Source organism: Cylas formicarius, unplaced genomic scaffold (genome assembly GCF_029955315.1).
Source record: "Cylas formicarius isolate icCylForm1 unplaced genomic scaffold, icCylForm1.1 PGA_scaffold_10__41_contigs__length_53128322, whole genome shotgun sequence".
Taxonomy (NCBI): Eukaryota; Metazoa; Arthropoda; class Insecta; order Coleoptera; family Brentidae; genus Cylas; species Cylas formicarius.
Genome location: NW_026844214.1, coordinates 12,505,724 through 12,524,522, shown reverse-complemented (window position 1 = coordinate 12,524,522; position 18,799 = coordinate 12,505,724). Strand labels below are relative to the sequence as shown.

The 18,799-nt window shown below is 34.7% G+C and overlaps 2 protein-coding genes across 11 annotated transcripts in view; one reads left to right on the top strand and one right to left on the bottom strand.

Annotated features, from left to right (window-relative positions):
• The first annotated feature begins 417 nt into the window (after positions 1–417).
• Positions 418–8,109, top strand: LOC132703658 (proteasomal ubiquitin receptor ADRM1 homolog). Of its 3 annotated transcripts, none has more exons than XM_060673051.1 (8): positions 418–537; positions 623–754; positions 1,131–1,226; positions 1,280–1,410; positions 1,464–1,666; positions 1,990–2,258; positions 6,838–6,989; positions 7,779–8,109. In XM_060673051.1, the coding sequence occupies exons 2-8, from the start codon at positions 649–651 to the stop codon at positions 8,016–8,018; spliced, it is 1,197 nt and encodes a 398-aa protein (XP_060529034.1). In that variant the 5' UTR covers positions 418–537; positions 623–648; the 3' UTR covers positions 8,019–8,109. The 3 variants fall into 3 exon arrangements, with proteins under 3 accessions (XP_060529034.1, XP_060529044.1, XP_060529027.1); XM_060673061.1 differs by having other exon boundaries at positions 434–537; positions 589–754; positions 6,853–6,989; XM_060673044.1 differs by having other exon boundaries at positions 434–537; positions 589–754.
• A 2,900-nt stretch (positions 8,110–11,009) lies between these two features.
• LOC132708170 (inositol hexakisphosphate and diphosphoinositol-pentakisphosphate kinase) overlaps positions 11,010–18,799 on the bottom strand; it is a 54,489-nt gene continuing 46,699 nt past the window's right edge. For 4 of the 8 annotated variants that reach the window (XM_060680315.1, XM_060680312.1, XM_060680310.1 and 1 more), the window contains exons 22-24: positions 16,633–16,787; positions 14,150–15,069; positions 11,019–11,464 (exon numbers count right to left, since the gene is read on the bottom strand). In XM_060680315.1, coding sequence (XP_060536298.1) covers positions 11,321–11,464; positions 14,150–15,069; positions 16,633–16,787 — 1,219 coding nt within the window. In that variant the 3' untranslated portion in view covers positions 11,019–11,320. Of the gene's footprint in view, positions 11,465–14,149; positions 15,070–16,632; positions 16,788–18,799 lie in introns of all 8 variants that reach the window. The other 4 variants (XM_060680313.1, XM_060680317.1, XM_060680318.1 and 1 more) reach the window with 3 other exon arrangements.

Here is an 18,799-nt window from a genome sequence, read left to right as displayed (position 1 = left end):
GAAGAAAAGAAATGTAATCTAATTAAATATTTTCAATAAAATCTTTTTCGTTGTTTCGTTGTTTTTCATTTATTAACTTCTATAATACAAAGCAAAAATCCACAGGTGAATCTATGATATCACTTTACTTTATCTATGAACCTGAATCTACCAAGCAATGATTTCATAAGCTTGATATTTCTGTGAAGTAACAATCCGGTACATTGCATGTACATATTTGGATGTTCAGCACTGCACGGTTGCATTTACTCTTGCTACTGCCCGATTTTTTTTTATTCTCTAAAGCAGCTCATTCGCTTCGTTCCCACCTCACAAAGTGTAACTCGTACATCGGTCAATCATCCAAAAATACATCCTCATCGAATATTAGGTGGTGGGCGAATGATCTTACTAAATTAGAGCAGAAACCGTATTTTATCCGCTGTTCTTCGGGCACGGAATGTTTTGGATAAAAAAAAAGAGTTGTCATTCTACTCAATTGGTATTTGCAAATCGTTTGCGTTTTCTTCGGTTTCACAATTAGATTCTTGTGGCGAAGTAAGTATATTTCTTGCAATCTCTATAAGTTTGTTAACGGCCTGATTGCAGGGTCGGAGGTTTGAAGAATTCTTGTTAATTTTAGCCGGTGTTCCTAAATACTTCGCAAGTATGCCTGCTGGAGGTGCTTTGTTTGGGAGTGCAGTTACAGGACCAGGATCTACTGGTGGAAATAAACATTTAGTAGAAATGAGAGCTGGAAAGATGAATTTAAAAGGTATGGGTTTGCTCCGATTAGGGCTGCTAATCCTCCGGATTTAAACTTCTCCTTAAATAAAAGATACATTGATTTAAATTTTTCACCTATAAAATACCAAAGTATACCAAATACCTACACAAATTGTATAGGTATTTTTTTTTAATAGGTATACTGTTTTGATAAATGTTTTACTTATTTTTTTTTGCATATAGTATATTTTTTGTTTATTTTAGGTGTTAAGATTAAGATTTTGCGTTGTTTTTGTTATTCCTTTTGACAAATAAATAATAATAAGAAATTGGTTTAAACTTGAACCTAAGTAGATATAGCCCTGAAATTTGTTTTATCTAACTCTAAAATTAAGTAATTAAAACTTTATATTGTATATTTTTAGGACGAATGGTATATCCCGACAATAGAAAAGGCTTACTTTATGTTTATCAGAGTGAAGATTCCTTAATGCATTTTTGTTGGCAAGACAGAACTACCGGTATGTTTCATGTTTTATTGCCACAGCAGTGTTTTATTTTTTTATTTTTTTAGGAGTTGTTGAGGATGATTTGATAATTTTTCCCGACGATTGCGAGTACATCAAAGTACCCCAATGTGCCACGGGACGAGTTTATCTGTTAAAGTTCAAGTCGTCTAACAGAAAGTTTTTCTTTTGGTTGCAAGTATGTTAACTGTCAATTATTAACCTTGTTTATTATAACAAATACTTTTTAAGGAACCGCGCAATGATAAGGACGATGAAAACTGTAAACGAGTCAATGAACTTTTAAATAATCCATCCAGTGCAGTACAACAAACCCAAGGTCCCGATCAGGATTTGCAATCCCTACTGAATAATATGTCCCAGTCACAGTTGATGCAGTTGTTTGGTGGAGCAGGCCAGATTGGTGGACTCTCCAGTTTGCTTGGCACCATAAGGTGACTGCTCAAATGTAGTGCCCTAATTAAAATTTTTTGGTTTGTAATGATTACCTATTTTATAAAATATAAGTACCTGTTAATTGTGCGCAAATTATAAAGGTAATAGTGACCAAATTTTAGTCCCATATAAAACTTTTACTGCTAAAGTTTTCATAACAGTAAAAACTCTAAGCAGTTACACAAAACAAAATGGACCATGTTTGTTCACCTACCTACATTTTCTTCTTCTTCAATTCTTTGTAGCAATGTAATTGAAAATAGTTCTAAAATAATTGAACATTATAAGTAGAGGAGAGAAATTTCAACCTTGGAGATTTTAGGGGTCCTGGTGGGAGCGCACGTACTACTACACCAGCTATTACTCATCGAACTACTGCTAGCACACCAACCACCAATACAGTTAGTAGTCCGAGTACTCCGGCTACTCCTCAGAATGCTCCTATTCCAGTAACCACACCCGCAGCACCACGACCGGCTCGTGCCTTCGAACCCAGTCCAATACAGTTGGCGCATTTACAGGATTTCTTACAGAGGATCGCACCTGTGTCTGGCAGTCAACAGCAACAACAGCCGACTCCTCAACAGTCAGGTAATATATCACATAGTAAACTTTACTCACAATTAACTGTAGCTGTAGTTTCGCAACAAACAATTTTCGATATAAGTTCAAGCTTGACGTCATTATTGGAGTTACATTTAAAATGTCATGAAAGTTGTTGCTTCCAATTTGCCTTTGTAACATATAATCTCACTTTTGTGTATGATTTTAAGGTACACATAAGGGTATTATAATGAATTATTCAGTAAAAAGAGAAGTGTTATTCAGTTCTTAAATGGTTTTCTTCATTTTTGTAGTTAAAAATTCGTTAGTCGCGAACAATTTGGCTGATCTTACACCTGATCAGCGCTCGGAAGTGAAAGCACTAAAGAACGAATTGAAGGAAAGACATCGAAATGGTGAATCTAATCTCTTTCTAAAATATGTAAACGGAGTTTCTAAACTCATTGCAAAAAACTAGACAGGCCTTCTCATATATACTTCCAAAATGTTAGAGGACTGCGCACCAAGCTTTAGCTTCTCTTTGAGAATGTGTCTTACTCCCAGTATGATATTTTAGTCTTCAATGAAACCTGGCTAACTAATGATATAGACAGTGCAGAACTACAGATGTTTAACTACAATGTATACCGTAAGGATAGATCTGCTGAAACTGATACCTTTGTGAGGGGAGGTGGTGTTCTGATAGCGGTCTGTAAGACTATCTCAAGTAAAGTTTTATCTGCTTCAAAAAGCATTGAACATTTATTTATTGAAATCAATCTCAATAGCAACAAATTTATACTGGCTACAGCCTACTTCCCACCAAATTGTTCCTTTGAGAAATATGCGGAATTTTGAGGGAACCTGGATAGACTGGTTGAAGAATACCCCAGTCGTAAGTTGTGCGTCCTAGGCGATTTCAGCCTGCCCAAGAGCTGGTGGACCAAGGAAGAATTATCCTCAGTTGCAATCCCTCTGAGACGGAAAGCACGACGCAGAGCGAGATCGAATCCACTAACCTACTATCTTACCTATGCTCCTACCACAACCTTTTCCAGATAAACTCAGTCAGGAACGTTAACGAAAACCTTTTTACCTAGTGTTCGCACAGGATGGCGGAATTTTAATGGTTGCGGCGGATAGTGCTCTGCTGCCAATAGACATGTATCACCCACCACTCTCTTTCTCATTGCGAGATGATTTAGTACCTTTCAACAGTTCTGGTCTAAGGGGTGACGGCTTTTATAGAGATTTTAAATCAATGGACTTGGGAGCAGTGACTGAGTTTTTGTCGCAGTTCGAATGGGATAAATTGTTATTTGCTAACAGAACCCTTGAGCATATGGTCAATGTGTTCTACGATATAGTTTATTTAGCTATTGATATTTACGTTCCCTTAAAGAGGTTTTCGGCTAAGAAGTTTCAAGTTTGATTTTCCCCAGAGCTTAAAGATACAATAAAAATGCAAATTTTTAAAAGAGCAGTGTTACCAGGAATATGTCTCTGACTGAAGCGTCCTTAAGAGAAAACGTAAAGAATTTTTGGAAGTTCGTCAACAGTAAAAAGTAACGAAGCTTTATTACATCGGTTGTGCACTTTGGCGACGTGACCTGTTCTGTGGGTGACGATATTGTCAATTTATTTGCAGACTATTTTTCGAATATGTATAGTGACAGGGACTGTGTCTCTGGAGATGTCAACCTCTCACTTGAACATTTCGATTTCATCTATTTACGGGAAACTGTCGACTCTAGACAAAAACAAAGGATACTTTATATAATCTTTAACCATTCTTTAAAAACGGGAGCTTTTCCAAATTACTGTCTCACGTTCATGCCATTTACAGACTTTTCAAAGGTTTTTGATTGAGTAAATCATCAAATCTTAATAAAAAAATTGCGAAATATTGGAATCCAGGGGAAACTTTGGAATGATTAACATCGTACCTTACTGAAAGAGTACAGATTGTGCGCGACGAGAGCTGCTAGTCCACCGAAATTAGAGTGCCTTCTGGTGTTCCACAAGGATCGCACCTGGGACCCTTGCTCTTCAATGTCTATGTGAATGATATTGCCTCCTGTTTTAATCACGCATGTTTCCTATTATTTGCTGACGACTTAAAATTCTATATGAGAGTCCATAATGCTGATAACTGTATAAAGCTCCAGTCCGATTTTGATCACCTATCTCTATGGAGCAATTTGAATGGAATGGAACTAAATATTAATAAATGCCAACAAATGAACTTCTACCGGAGCAGAAACCCCATATATTTTACGTAAAATATAAAAGGGACACCTTTGTTGCAGACCTCCTTAATAAGGGATCTTGGAGTGTTACTCGATATTAAGTTGACTTACACACAACATGTTTCATTTATTGTGTCTAAATCACTTCAGATTTTGGGTCTTATTAAGAGTTGGACAGTGCACTTCCAGAGTGTTCCGTTTCTCAGATTACTGTTCTGTTCCCTTGTGGGTCCACACCTGGATTATTGTTCCTGTGTGTGGTCACCTTCGTATAATGTCAACATACAGGCTATAGAAAGAGTGCAGCATAGATTCCTGCGTTATATAGCATTTAAGGAGCACCAAGGACTTGAAGACGTTGATTACTCTGAATTGGAAACCTCGCTCCAACTTACAACTCTTCATATTCGTCGCAGAGGGATCTCACCATTTGTTATAATCTACTGCATTCAAATTCCCATGGACCTGAGCTGTTATGTAAGATTGGGCTTGACAAAAGAAAAAGCATGTCGCTAGTTGTCCAAACAAACTAGTGCTTGTTAATTTAATAGTGCAGAACCACCCTAAGTAACCAGTTACATCATGCTGAGCTAGAAGAGGCTACGTGATAGGGAACAAACAGTGATATTTGAAGGTAGTAATTGGTATAACGAGCTTACCAGATTGTTAGTTACTGGAGTTGTTTAAATTCGCTTTATTCAATATATTAAAATCCACAAAACGTGATGTCAACTGAATCAACCTTAAAATATGGGTGCGAAATTCCGATGGATAATATCCGCGTTAGCGTTTTAAATCAGAAAGAGCCCGATACGAGCTTGTTCTTTTAATATTGAAAATACCAAAGAAACACAAAAAGATTTAATTGGTCGAGGAAAAGTAACCGACTTGATATTTGCTGGCGATGACAGACGGTTGCGACTGTGGTCACTTCCGGGCGAATTGAACGTTATTGATTGACATTTGACTTTCGATCGATCAAATTATTTTCGTGTATGAAAGATGATTTTTAATGGGAGAAAATGCCGAAATTATAACCATTTTATATTGGAAACTCTATGTCGCCAGTGAAATTGAACAAAACAAACCAACCAACCTAACTGAATTTAAGGTAAGTTGCTGCAAAAATTGTAAGATATTTGAGTAAACGATAAATACTCCTAAAACTGATTTATGAACATGCTTTCTGTTTTTTATTAGTGTCTTGTTAGCGCCTGCACCATATAGAAGAGCTAAAACTAATTACTATCCCTGTCATATCTGTGTGTATGCCAATTATTCGGCACCTGTTAAGATTTTGTTAATTAATACTGTGGACTAACTTAGGTATTTAACTAAAAGCAACTTTCTGATTTGGGGTAAAGCCAGCCTGTAACAAATTGATTAGGGACCGAGTTAGAGATTTAAACTAATTTTTAATAAAAAACTAAGTGATAATACTAAATATTTGAAATCGGTTAAGCTTGTCAGTAATGTCAGGTACGCGGTAATTTGGAGCCCTTGGAAGGGGGAATGAAGGGAATGAAGATAACTAATAACATTTTGTTTTAGTTTTAAATATCATTTAATTAGACATTAATAATAACCCTTAAGGTGGAAATTTTTCCCAGGATCCATTTTTTTTACCGTTAGGTACTTTATTCATATTTTAGGGTAAGATGAAAATATTTAGATGCAGTTTTTACAGGGCTGTTCGGTCCTTTCTTTACTATTTAATGACATAAAAAAGTTATATCGTTGAATTTATTATTTTTCCTTAAAATTGTTTTTCATACGATTATGTGGGGTGGCAAGGTAAGCAATCACAATCTCATCTCTGGTAGCACTATTGATAGCCTAGGAAAAACCCTTTTTGGAGATATGGACATTTAATTAAAAAAATGTTCGCACACCTCCCACATTCTCTTCCAATTCTCCCAACTGAGAGCTTTTATTATATTCGTGAGCTTGATTTCCTTATACTTTAGTGGCGTGTGTTGTTACTTTAAAAATAAATAAATCACTATTGTCTACATTGTCCAAATGATACCTTTGTTTCATAGTAATGTTTGAAAAACATGAAAATCACGTCCGGTGTTGATAGGAGCCTAATTTCAACTCCCCTAACTGTAAAGGTTTTAATGTTATTCGTGAATGTATTGCGCGTCTGCAGAGAACAGTTAACTGCGAAGGGAGAACAGAAAAAATTAAAACGTTTTTTTCGACACAGATTCTATGGATTTCATTGAACATTGATTTTGTGTAACAATATTGCTTTCTATACTATATTCCAATTTAGTTAGCTTTGGACTAGTCTTTTTTGAGTACATAAAAATGTTGAAATTTTTTATATTTATACATCCCACATACTCGTCAACTAAAATAGATACATTTTACAGTTGACTTGTCCACAGCTTTGACTGGAGAAGCTCTGACTGGAATATTGAATAACCCAGATGCTCTGCAGCAACTCCAACAACATCTTCCTCCTGTCGATGAAAATACCCAAGAGGCCTTGCGAACTACATTGGCCTCTCCGCAGTTTCAACAGGTAATATGCTAACATAAAAATGAAATGTTCAATTAACCATGAAAACATATTATGAATTTCGCAAATACCTATTGAATGTTATCGACAACCTCCTTTGTTTTGAGAGGTCATGACGATACCATAAACCATAGCTGCACATGACATGCAGAAACAAATTATTAGAACTATTTGCTTTAAGGAGAGGTTCCATAAAATAATTATGATCTTAAGTTCAACGAAGCAGTGATCAATCTGAACCAAATAAATTTCTCATTATATTGCTCAATGTGAATTAAACTTCAGTTTCACAAAACTGCTTTCAAGTTATTTTCGAACTACTGTTTTTAGTTCCATATTCATGTTTGTTAATCAATCAGTCAGTCAGTCAGTCAGTTTGTCACCCTAATAAAGGCAACAAAATGATACAGACATCCGGGCTAATAATAAAGTATGTACAAAATTATTTTTTCGAAGCAATCCGAGCCTCTTTATATACATACTGTTTCATTTGTAAACTATTCCTTTGATGGTGGAATAGCTATATCAAAATGGATTCTTGTAAATTAAGAACTGTTTTAATTTTAGTATATTAAAAAGGGTAAATACTTCTACCAAGGATCTTGGTATGCTGACAGTTCCTTCTACTTAATTAGCTAGTTTGTGTTTTTACTATTTACACATCTTCTGGATTCTTTCTGCATCGAATGTTGACAAATAAAACTTGTTCTGTTCGATTCTTAAAAGCTTAACTAAAACTATTTCAGTTAAGCTATGAAAAAGTCGACTTTATTTTGAGTGTTGAACTTTTAGGCCGTTTCACAATTCTCGAGCGCTTTAGAATCGGGGCAACTCGGTCCCGTAGTATCTCAACTAGCCGTCAACCCTGACGCGGTAGCGGCTGCCGCTTCCGGAAATATGCAAGAGTTTGTAAAAGCGTTGGAAAAAACAAATCCTTCTGAAAACACTGCCAATGCTGTCGAAAAAGATAAGGAAAATAAAAGCGAGAAGAAAGATGATAAAGACGACGATGAACAAATGCAGCTGGATTAATAATGTCATTTGCGAAAATAACTTTTTCGATGTAGTATGCCTCTATGTATTGGTTTAAATAGATAACTGTTGAAGAAAATGTTTGTGTATATTTTTTTTCCCTCATTTTAAGAGTGCCATCAAACAGGGTTGTTATGTATGCATATAAAACTTACCCTCTTGGAATCTTACAATTTATTTGGGCTGGGTTTAAAATATCTACCTCAATATTATAATCATATTAAAATGAAGGCATAAAATAGTCCACCAAACCAGCACAGTCATTTTGGCTAGAGCTATTTTATATATTGCTTCCACTTGAACAATTGGTAGGCTTCATTTCCTTTGAATGAAAACTGCATAATCATAACCGATTCATATTTGCCAACACTTTTAAGGTACTGTTTGATCAAATTAATAATATGGACTAAACTTTTTGAAAAAGCGATACTGGCCAGGATGAATAAAATGAAATAACGTTGAGTTGTGCTAGACCTGATGTCCAGTGGCTTGAATAATCGATCCAAATTTGAAGACAGTACCATTTTTGTGAAAACGGTTTTGACGGTGGGAGAGACGAATATTGGAACGAGTGTCTGCGGCTAAAGCCTAGTGTAGAAATTGAAAATTTATCAACGGACATTCCTCCGGTTCTTTCCACCCTTCTGTCGCTAGCTAGTTATTTTAATGTTTTATCCTGTCGCTGGAGTTACTGATCATAATATGTTTCTTATAGTTTGTTTTTTATGAGACTAATGGAATTTTTTTGAAAGTTTTTCTGTGTGCCGGTTATCTGTGCGAAATAAAATGTTTCTGGGCTCATTTGTATGGATTGTTTCTGATTTCTTCCATTAAAGTCCCAGCAGCACCTAATATATCTTGTTCCATATACAGGAAGTTTTATTTCAGTATTATCATTATATTATTATTATCATTTCTCAATGGTGTACCCATGGTTTTGCAATAATAAGAATAAACTCTATGTAGTGTGAACGCAATTTCAGAATGGGACACTCACTCGCGTGACCGATTGCAGACGCCCGCGAACACGATCGCTTGCAGCAAGGGCCATAATTAATGCAGCATTTTCCCTTTTATACCATTTTTTTTTTGAAGTCATATTTGTATAAAATGCTTGGAGTTATAAGATTAATCAGTTGCAAAATACTAAAGCTTAATCAACGGGGCCCTATAAAATAGACACGCGCAAATGAGAACACAAAATAGAAACGAGTCATTGCTGGGAGACGGACATTCACTGGTTGCCACGGCAACGGTATCAGCCGCACAATAGCAACCGCCATGTGCTGTGCCATTCCGAAATTACGGGTACCATATATTATTATATTTACACACAAAAACTTAACCTCAACCACACGGAGCGCAACCATTAACTGTCAATGTGTGCCGTTTCTTTTTGACCGATACGAGGCTCAATACTGCTGTTGAAGGCTCCAGGTCTCTAATCTTACTATCTGCGTGCTTTATATGTTTGGTCGTTTGATATAATTTTCAACTTAACATTAAAACATTTTGTAAATGTCAAAATTTAATGCTAGTTCGTTGCCCACAAAGTATAATTCTCGTCGGATGTCGGCAATCGACTCCGTAAAACGTAACGAGAAAAAATACAATGCTACAGTTGACCAGATTGGAACGTTTTCTCCGATATTTCCACGGTTAGCATACTTTATTAATCAGTGGTGGCTCATGGGAAAAATTTGAAAGTGTTCGAGCACTGTAACATTCTGAATTAATTTAGAAGTGCTCTTAAATATCGAATAATTGCCGTATCTATTTTGGGAGTTGTATCTAACTTAGTCGAAAAATTAATAAGTCCATATCTTGAGATTCTCGGAAGTTTCATCATGTCCCCAATTCGAAAGTTCCGCAAAATTTAATACAATTAATAATTTTTGATAAAATATTTTTCTCATTATGTTTGTAATTCACCCCTAATATTGGTTACGCAAATTCCGTACAATTATGAATGTTGCTTTTAGGATTTTCATGTCATTTTATTTTCAAACTTAAATGCTCTAGATCGTGGACTGTTATTTCCGCCCAAGTTCTATCGCCACCAAAAAGTATCTAGTTTATATGCAGAATTATTAACGGTGAGTGTCGTATTAGACGTTTATGGAGAATGAATTACGGTAAAACCCTACAATGTTGGTTACTTATGCAAGCGAATATGAGCTACCTATGTAAAATATTTTTGGCCATGCCGTGTTGTCAGATATAGTAGTCGTTTTTTAAATGGAGCACCCTGTATATTATTACATTTTTTGATTCTGGGAAACATGCTGGAACTTTTTTAATTTACATGTACTACACCTACCTTGAACATTCAAGGAGATAAAAAATACGTTTTAAGAAATTTGGCAACAACCGATATAAAATCATAATTATTTTCGCAACCCGTACAGATAAACACTTGAATTTTTGGTTGCGGTTCCTTATTACATTGCGTTATCATAATATAATATGTTCATAAGATAAGGCACATATGGAAGATATAAAAATCCACGTTACGTGGGAATTTTAAATGGAACACTCCATATTTTATATTGGCAACTAAATGAGCAATGAATTTGCCATCTAAAAGTAAAAAACTATGGTATATCTATTTTCACTGATTTTCAAGTTACAAGCAAAAAACCAAAATATTGCAATTAAAGCGAATTAAAGTAATCACATTTCATCTGGGTAACAGGCTCTAGCCGGCCATGGTGACGTTTCCTATAAAAAGTAACTCACATGTCTAGATGCCTTTGGATTTTTCACTTTATCGCATTTTCGTTGTTAAAAGTTGCATTCGTTTGAGAAAGCAAGATGGCACATAATTATGCAAGCGAAGATATTTTGAATTTGTTTTACTTTATGGTGAGTTCCAAAGAATTGTTTCAAGAACGTGCAGAAGATTTAATGAACAATATCTGCATTTGCCAGCAATGTATAAGAAAGAGTTTAACAGAATTAATTTTCGGTATTTGTTTTTTGTATTTTTTATTGTATTTTTTATTTTTGGTTAAACTCATAACTTTTTAGGTCGGTCATTCTTGGTATTCGTTTTAGTCTGAAATGCATTCGTTAGAAATCCGCTCAACATACGTTACATTAATTGTATTTTATAAAAGTACTGACTATCCTCTCTTGTTCATTTATTTTTATCAATGATAGTACATGGTTTTAAAAAGCATCAGAAACAATTGCAAGTTAAGAATTGAAATTAAAAAATAAAAATACCTTCAGAATACTGTTTCGAAAATACAGCTTTCAAAATACTAATGGAAAAGGACAATAAATTTGCTAATTGATTCCTACTCATTTTCCTCTTCGTCGTTTCTCTTGTTTTCTTCCACCTGTGAGTTAACGATAGTAGAAGGAATCCAAGGAAGGCCAACTGAAGCGGCATGTTCTGCTTCATCTACTCTTGTAGTTGTAAATCTAGCATTCCTAGAAACCTAGAATAAATTCATAACACATTTTATGATCAGGGTGGGCCAAATAGGGATAGACGAAAACTAATGTAGGTGTTTGCAACTCGATTTTCATAAAAATATAATAGTAAAAACCGCACGGCGATATCTGTTACCGTTCCAGAGTTATAGGGTGTTTTTTGAAAATGTCAGAATTTAATGGCTTAAATATAAAATTAAAAAAACGTTTTTTATATGAGACCCTGTGTACTTTTGGATCATTTAAAAGAACTTAAAATTACCTTTTCAAAAAAAAAAGTATACACAGTATATTCAGTGTTGCCGCAATATAGAAGGCAAATGCGTGGCCAAATTCTGATTTTCGTTGTAGAGACGCTAGGTTTTAGTTTAACCCTTCAAATAAATTTCAAAGAATCAACGGGAAAGGCGTACTCGGTTACATTTTTTTAGGAGCCACCTGTACCATTACACTTTTCTGGTACTGTGTGGCATAAAGTTCTTCTAAAGATAGTTTTTGCTAGTCATGTTGGTCTCTTTAACATTCATATTGGCGTTGAAAAATTATTTTTAACTGCTCCTAAAACCACTATTTCTTGTAACTCATATGGAGTTCATGTATAGCTAAACCTAGCGTCTTTACAAAAATCGGATTTTGGCCAGGCATTTACCTCCTGTATTAGGGTGGCAGTATCCAAAGTTCAAAACTTTTTCCAAGAAAACTAGTGCAAAATATCTGGAATGGATGTTGCATAAAAAATCATTTCTTTGGATGGTTACTAATTATCTATTAGTTTTACAATTATTATATTGTAACCATTAAATTTTCGTAAAAAGGTAGTTTTCAAATATTTTCATGGCAACACAAAACGTTCCATAACAAAACAGTTCCAGCGATTTTTAAGAATGCCCAATTTCCAAAAACAGCCTATAACTCTAAAATGGAACTACATGTAAGGCTTTTACCGTTTATGAAAATTGAGTTGCAGACACTGACATTAGTTTTCGTCTATGTCTTTTAGAAAGGGAAGTTCCCTTTTAAGTTTCCCTGCACACATTGTGCAACTAACCATACCCACACCAAATTAATAATTAATTCATTTAAAATTTGGTGATTTTATCAGTTTATCAAATCAATTTACACGGATCTTAACACATTGTCTTAAATTATTCTCTAAGAAAAGTTATCAAAAATTTGCCACTAGCAAATATAAATAAGAGAAGGGGCACTTTAACCACCTTAAATGTTGTTGACACTTCTAAGCACAGAACATCTACGCCATAATACTTCGAAGGCAACGAGAAGCTATATGCAATTGCGAGAAAGTAGCAAGGCCGTGGAACGCAGGAAATTTACTTCCGTATGGTTAGTTACATTTGTTTAGCAACCAAGTGTGTCCCAGTGCAGTGGAATTTTTAAATAGATATATAGGAAAGCTGTGATAGACAAAATACGAGATACAGGTCAATAAATCCTAGACAAAAACATGAAATAAAAACCATTGGTGACACGGTCCTTGCTATTTAAACTTGCTCTTTTTGTAACACTTAATTTATCATCACAGCAGAATTTATATACATTGGTGGACTTTCTTAGCTGCCGGAACGCGGGAGTGCGAGAGAGCACCGCCAAGGACTTCCAGTACTTTTATTAGCTTTATAAAACCTTTGCGGTGTACGCCATACCCTACATTTGGTGTGGTTTTATAAATCTTAGAGTATATACATACCATCTAGAGCAGGGATCGGCAAACTTTTTCGGACGCCGGCCATTTTTAAAATATTTTTTTTATGCGGGCTACACTTTCAAATGTAACTTAAATAGTGCTTTTATATCATATCCAGTATATTATATATTATTAAAAATAAATATAGAAAAAAAATGTTTTTATTGACATGCTATATCCATAATATCGGGGGGGGTTGCGCTTTGGTTTTGCCACTCCGCAGGTTGCCGAACTCTGAACCTAGAGGCCGCTTGTTTATATTTAGTACGGTTCCATCCAATGCCCGTTCCCATAAAACTGAAATTTCTTTTGAAAATTTTGCCATTTCTTATTCAGAATATATTCCTTTTGCAACGAATAGCTGCTTCAGAAACGCAAATTGAGTATAAGCTACTCTTCAGAGCTCTTCTGCGTAAGAATTTAATGCCGTATATCGGCAATGCAACATTTAGTATGCATATGCATTATAGATCGTGGTACACCTTAGAGGCACTGTCGTCGCGTTATAGAAAAACTATATTCTATAATTTCGTTTGACTTGTGTTACTGTTCTTTGTGTTTTGTGGTTGTTGAGTCTGTTCATAACATTAGTTTCCGCCTATATTTCCGCTTAGAATTGTTGCACAGGTACACAGAAGAGAACTTATCATAATATTATGGAACTTTGACAAAGAAAGTGGTAATCAATTATTTAAAAGGCAATTCGGAACGCGGTGCTCACACGCATATTTAGAATAGTAAAAGAATTTAATTTATTTTTATTGGAGCAAATATGAAAACAACTGTTATTTGTTCTATTTATGCCAATATCTCCAAAACAAGTTGAAACTTAATATAGAGTGTGTTATACGATTGTAATCAGAATAATCTGTTCTATTGAATACTGATAAATGATATCAAGATTCATTCTATTATATATTATATATATTATAATTTTTGTGTAGCTTAAGTAAAAAAAAGAGTAAACTAAAAATAGATTACTTACCCCCTCTGTTAAAGAAGTTTTCCTAAAACTATTTGTTATTCTAAAACTGTCGTCACAAGGCTGGGACCTTTGAGTCATAAATTGAGGTTTGCTTCTAAAAATTTCGTTTCCATCTTTAAATTTCGATTCATTTTGAGATTCTTTGGACATTTTACCAGTCAGCGATTCACTATCACTAGCTCGCCTAATCGTATTTGTCGCATATATGTAACTTCCAGTTGCCGCGGACTTTCCATGGTAACTTTTTGATACCCTACCTATTTTCGGAGGCTCGATATAACTTTCCTTAACCACCGTAGCTCCAGGAGTGAGTTTCGTAAGCAATTCGTTATCTTTTTCAATGTTTTTGGTCCGACCCGTATTTAGATTTTTGCCGAAATCTATGTTATCGGTTTTACTTTCCAAACTTTTGTCCATAAACTTCTCTTTGTTAGTTTTCCACTTTAAATAGGTCGCGTTCGATACGTTCACGTTGGCGCTAGACTGATCCTTTTCGAAAATTCCGAAGTCTTTTATCAAATCGCCGATATCGATCTTGTTACCGTCGGTGCCGCTACTGGATGAACACTGTGCTCTTACACTATTATCGACCGGTTTCAGATTATATAAATCCATTTTAGTTAGATCGTTCGTGCATACGTTGACATTTGACGACAAACTCGACATTATTTTAGGACAAACCGAATTTCGATAAAGTCCCAAGTTGTTTTCTAGAAACGCGCATTTCAAAACTTTTTGAAGAGGTTTAAAACTTTCGCAGGTTATCGTTTCGTTATTGTCGACAAAGTCGTCTTTTTCGATATCTTCCGTTACGGTAAGATCGTATTCCGGAGCGGATGAGGATGATCCGGCGGTCGCATCGTTCGTATTAAAATCAAATTCGGAGCCGCAGGAGATGGGCGTGATTTCACCACTATCGCCTACAAAATGTACTTGATTTTACATGTCGCAACAGTTTCCCCCATTTTTCGGCTTATTAGAAATATATGGACAATGGAATGGCATTTAAGAATTTAGTTGCGGCCATGACTGACTTCATTTTCCAGATAAAAATGTTTTTTTAGAAAATTTCGCGAAGAACACCTATCATGGCAATAATTATCTTTCAACCCTCTCAATAAAAATTTGAAATTTTGTTTCCAGCTTGTCAATACACTGCTGTATCATAGTATGCCATGAGATTTACTACCGCATATATGGTGTTTGCAAGATTATTCACATGTTGCTTATGCAATAGATACATTATGCATACGTAATAAATATAGTGTATGTAAATTAAACGTAAATTTGTATTTTATTGCGGAAATCAATTATTATTATATACTATTATAATACTGATATAGTAGATTTATACATATAGCGATATAGTTAACTAATTAAAGCAAAGGCAGTTCACTGGATCTATTTGTTCACTATGTATTTTCCCACGAAGAAGCTTCCAATATAAACCAGTTTCGTAGGCGTTGTAAATCTGATCTTTCGACAGTTAAAGATCTTTTTTCTTATAGGTTTTTTTTCAAAGGATTATAACAAGCTCAGGCTGTGATGACAATTTTTCGCCTGAAATCTTTAAGTAACGTATGCCAAAGCACCTTGTACATTTTTGCAACCAGGCGCTGGTTGTATGGAAAGAAGAAGTAGTAGACGTAGAACAGTAGCTTGGATTTCTCTTGGATCATTAAACCGGTCACGGAAAGATTCTGCTGTCTTTGTTTTAGAAACAATTTATACAGAATTAACGTTTTCTATTTTTGCCATGCTTCACTCCTGAAACGACATGATGCAATCATAATCCGCAAGAAACTGCTGTGATCCAATTACATAAAAGAAGACAAAAATCCTTCTCCTGCATTTACGTGTTTGCTGATCAACAAATTCTTCATCGAGTTCATTTATTTTCACTATTTAAAATTCACGTTTAATTTACATTTACATATTTTGCAAAATGTGCATAATTTTGGAAATACCTTGTAGGCGATAACTGAAGTTTTATGGGATAATATGATCAGCATCTCTCTGGTAAAAAAATAACTTTAGAAAGTATCAGAATTTTTCACACAATCCAAAAATGCATTAATATACAGGGCATTTCATTTAAAAAATGAAGCGTCTGGTTCGAGTAGATGTGGCGACGCTGCAATGCACTAAACATTGATCTGGCTACATAAGCGCCAGTAAAGCATTATTAGTGGTTCTGTTATTGCAAAGGCAAGAGTATTTACAATTTTTGCACCAAAAACGATTATTAGGATAATTGTTATTCAATATTTCTTGAGAGAAATCAATCAAGAGAGCAATTTGTTTTTTTTTCAGATTTGAAAATGGTAAGCAAACCAATTTTTTAAACAATATAAAAACAATGTAACCATTCCAAATTTTTACTTGCAATCTATAGTAACATTTTCTTCAGCTAGACATCGCCAGTTTCCATTATTCATAAACTTGTAATAGGCCATCGAGTTTGGTGATCGCTGTATACATACCTTGAGGTTTACCGAAATTGGCGTAATATTCTGAAAACTCCATGGACCCCGATATGTCTTTGTCAAGGTTGTTCAAAGAGATTCCAATTGCGTCCAATTCCTTATCTAATCCAGGAACGGTGGGAAAAATTTTTGACAGATCGTCCAAATTCATTCTAAACAAATCCCAATTATACAATTTAGGTTTACATAAGTATACTTAATATATGTATTGCAAATGAACATGTTCATCAATAACTATCATCATCAATAACTTTCAGGAGAAATACCAAGAGATTGTCGAACTTCCATTGCCTTTATTTTTTGTTTATATACATGGAATGGTTTGAAACTTACCTGTCCTGCTTATATATTGAGGGGGAGCTAACGCAGGGGCATGAACATTGTCTTGGATAGGTGATTCCCATATTGGTGAAAGGTAAAAACCTGAGTCGCAATTAGGATTGTTTTTTTGCTTATAGATTTATATAGATTCTTAGATTTTGCAATGGTAGAAAAATTGATTACATGCAAGAATTTTAGTTTTATCGAATAAGATTTGATGTCCGGTTTCGTGATTGTGTTTGGGAATTGCTGATGAGTTTATTTGTTTAGTCTTAAGGCTCTTTCATGTTCTTTGAACCTAGATATTTTTCAATCATTTTTCATATCAAAAGCGCTTTAGAAATAACCAGATTTATTATTTTCAACATCGTCGGCAAAGAATACATTCGAGAGATAGGACGAAAAATAACAACTAAGAGCATGAAGGGGCTTTAAGACTACGACAAATAAACTCATCGGCAGTTTCCTAACACATGTTCATGCTCTACTTTAGGTCCGCCCCCTCAAACAATATATAAGCAGGTGTAGAGAAGAATGCGAGCCAGTTTCAGTTAAGTTCTGAAGAAGCCAACAGGATGATTGGCAAAACGTCAGTCAGTTTGAGTTATAAACAACCGTTCCATTAAATTTGCCATTTGGAAAGAGAAGTACGGCTGTCTACCGTTTCTAGACGTCCTACTAGAAATAACGGCTCTATCAGTATTTGAGTATATAGGAAACTTCTATACACTGGGTAGTACTTAAATTTTGAAGCCAATCATAATTGTTGGAGTTAATTTAGCTTTCACTTGAAAGTAGTTGATCATTCATCTCTTCCAAAAGTTGTACAGTTAAGTCAAATAAAGACAATGAAAGTTAGAAGTTCTTTTAGTTTTAAGACTAAAACAATGTCTTATAGACTGGCTAAAATAAAGAACGCAAGATATGAGATGGCAAATGGTGATTTTATGCTCCAACTATAGAATTAATACTCCTATAACACGATAGAAAGGGAAACTCCTCACGAAGAAAGTGTGAAAGGAATAGCGGCTCTGCGTTTGGCGGCGTTTGAAATTTGAGCGATATGTGTAAAAATACCTTTAGACGTTGTTTCTTGTGCAATTAAAAATTTGATGTAAAAAATTCTGATATTATGATGCACAGGTAAGTTTGTTTTGATAGTCTACATGCACATGCACAATTATCTCTTAATCAAACACATGTAGGTTCTTGCTTTTTCTTTGTGAGTGGATCGGCTTTATACTACTTTTATATACCAGCCTTCTTTCTAGGAGTATTAATTCTACGGCTCCAACCGTTAACACCAACTGAAACATTACTGTTAAAGTACCTGAAAGTTAGTTACACAGAGATAGAGTTGTTACACACGATCATTAAAACGATGTTTTGAACTATTCGGAGATGCTTCAAATACGTAAAAAAAATATTGCAGTTAAAATAATTAACAAAACACAAATAAAACAAATTGACACATAAATTACCTGCACTTATAAAGCCACAGCACATCGCAACATTTTCCAAATACTTTCAGAAAAGCGGACTACCCGAACTGTAGCGATTATGTATGATCCCAACTACTACTTTTTAAGTGGAAAATCATTGGCCAAACATGCGACATTTCTATTTTAGGTTTACTAGTAATCTTTGAAATTCTCCGTTGCTTTAGTGAGGATCAACACAATATAGCTAGCTATGATTGAAGACTACTCTATTTCAAAATATGGAACAATTAAAAGAAAATCACTAAATTTCTTTATTATTTAATAGGTAGGTTCTGCATCTGCTGTAAATAATTGAATTGGCAACTGTAACTTAACGATATTTCTCTTTATAACCTTTAATT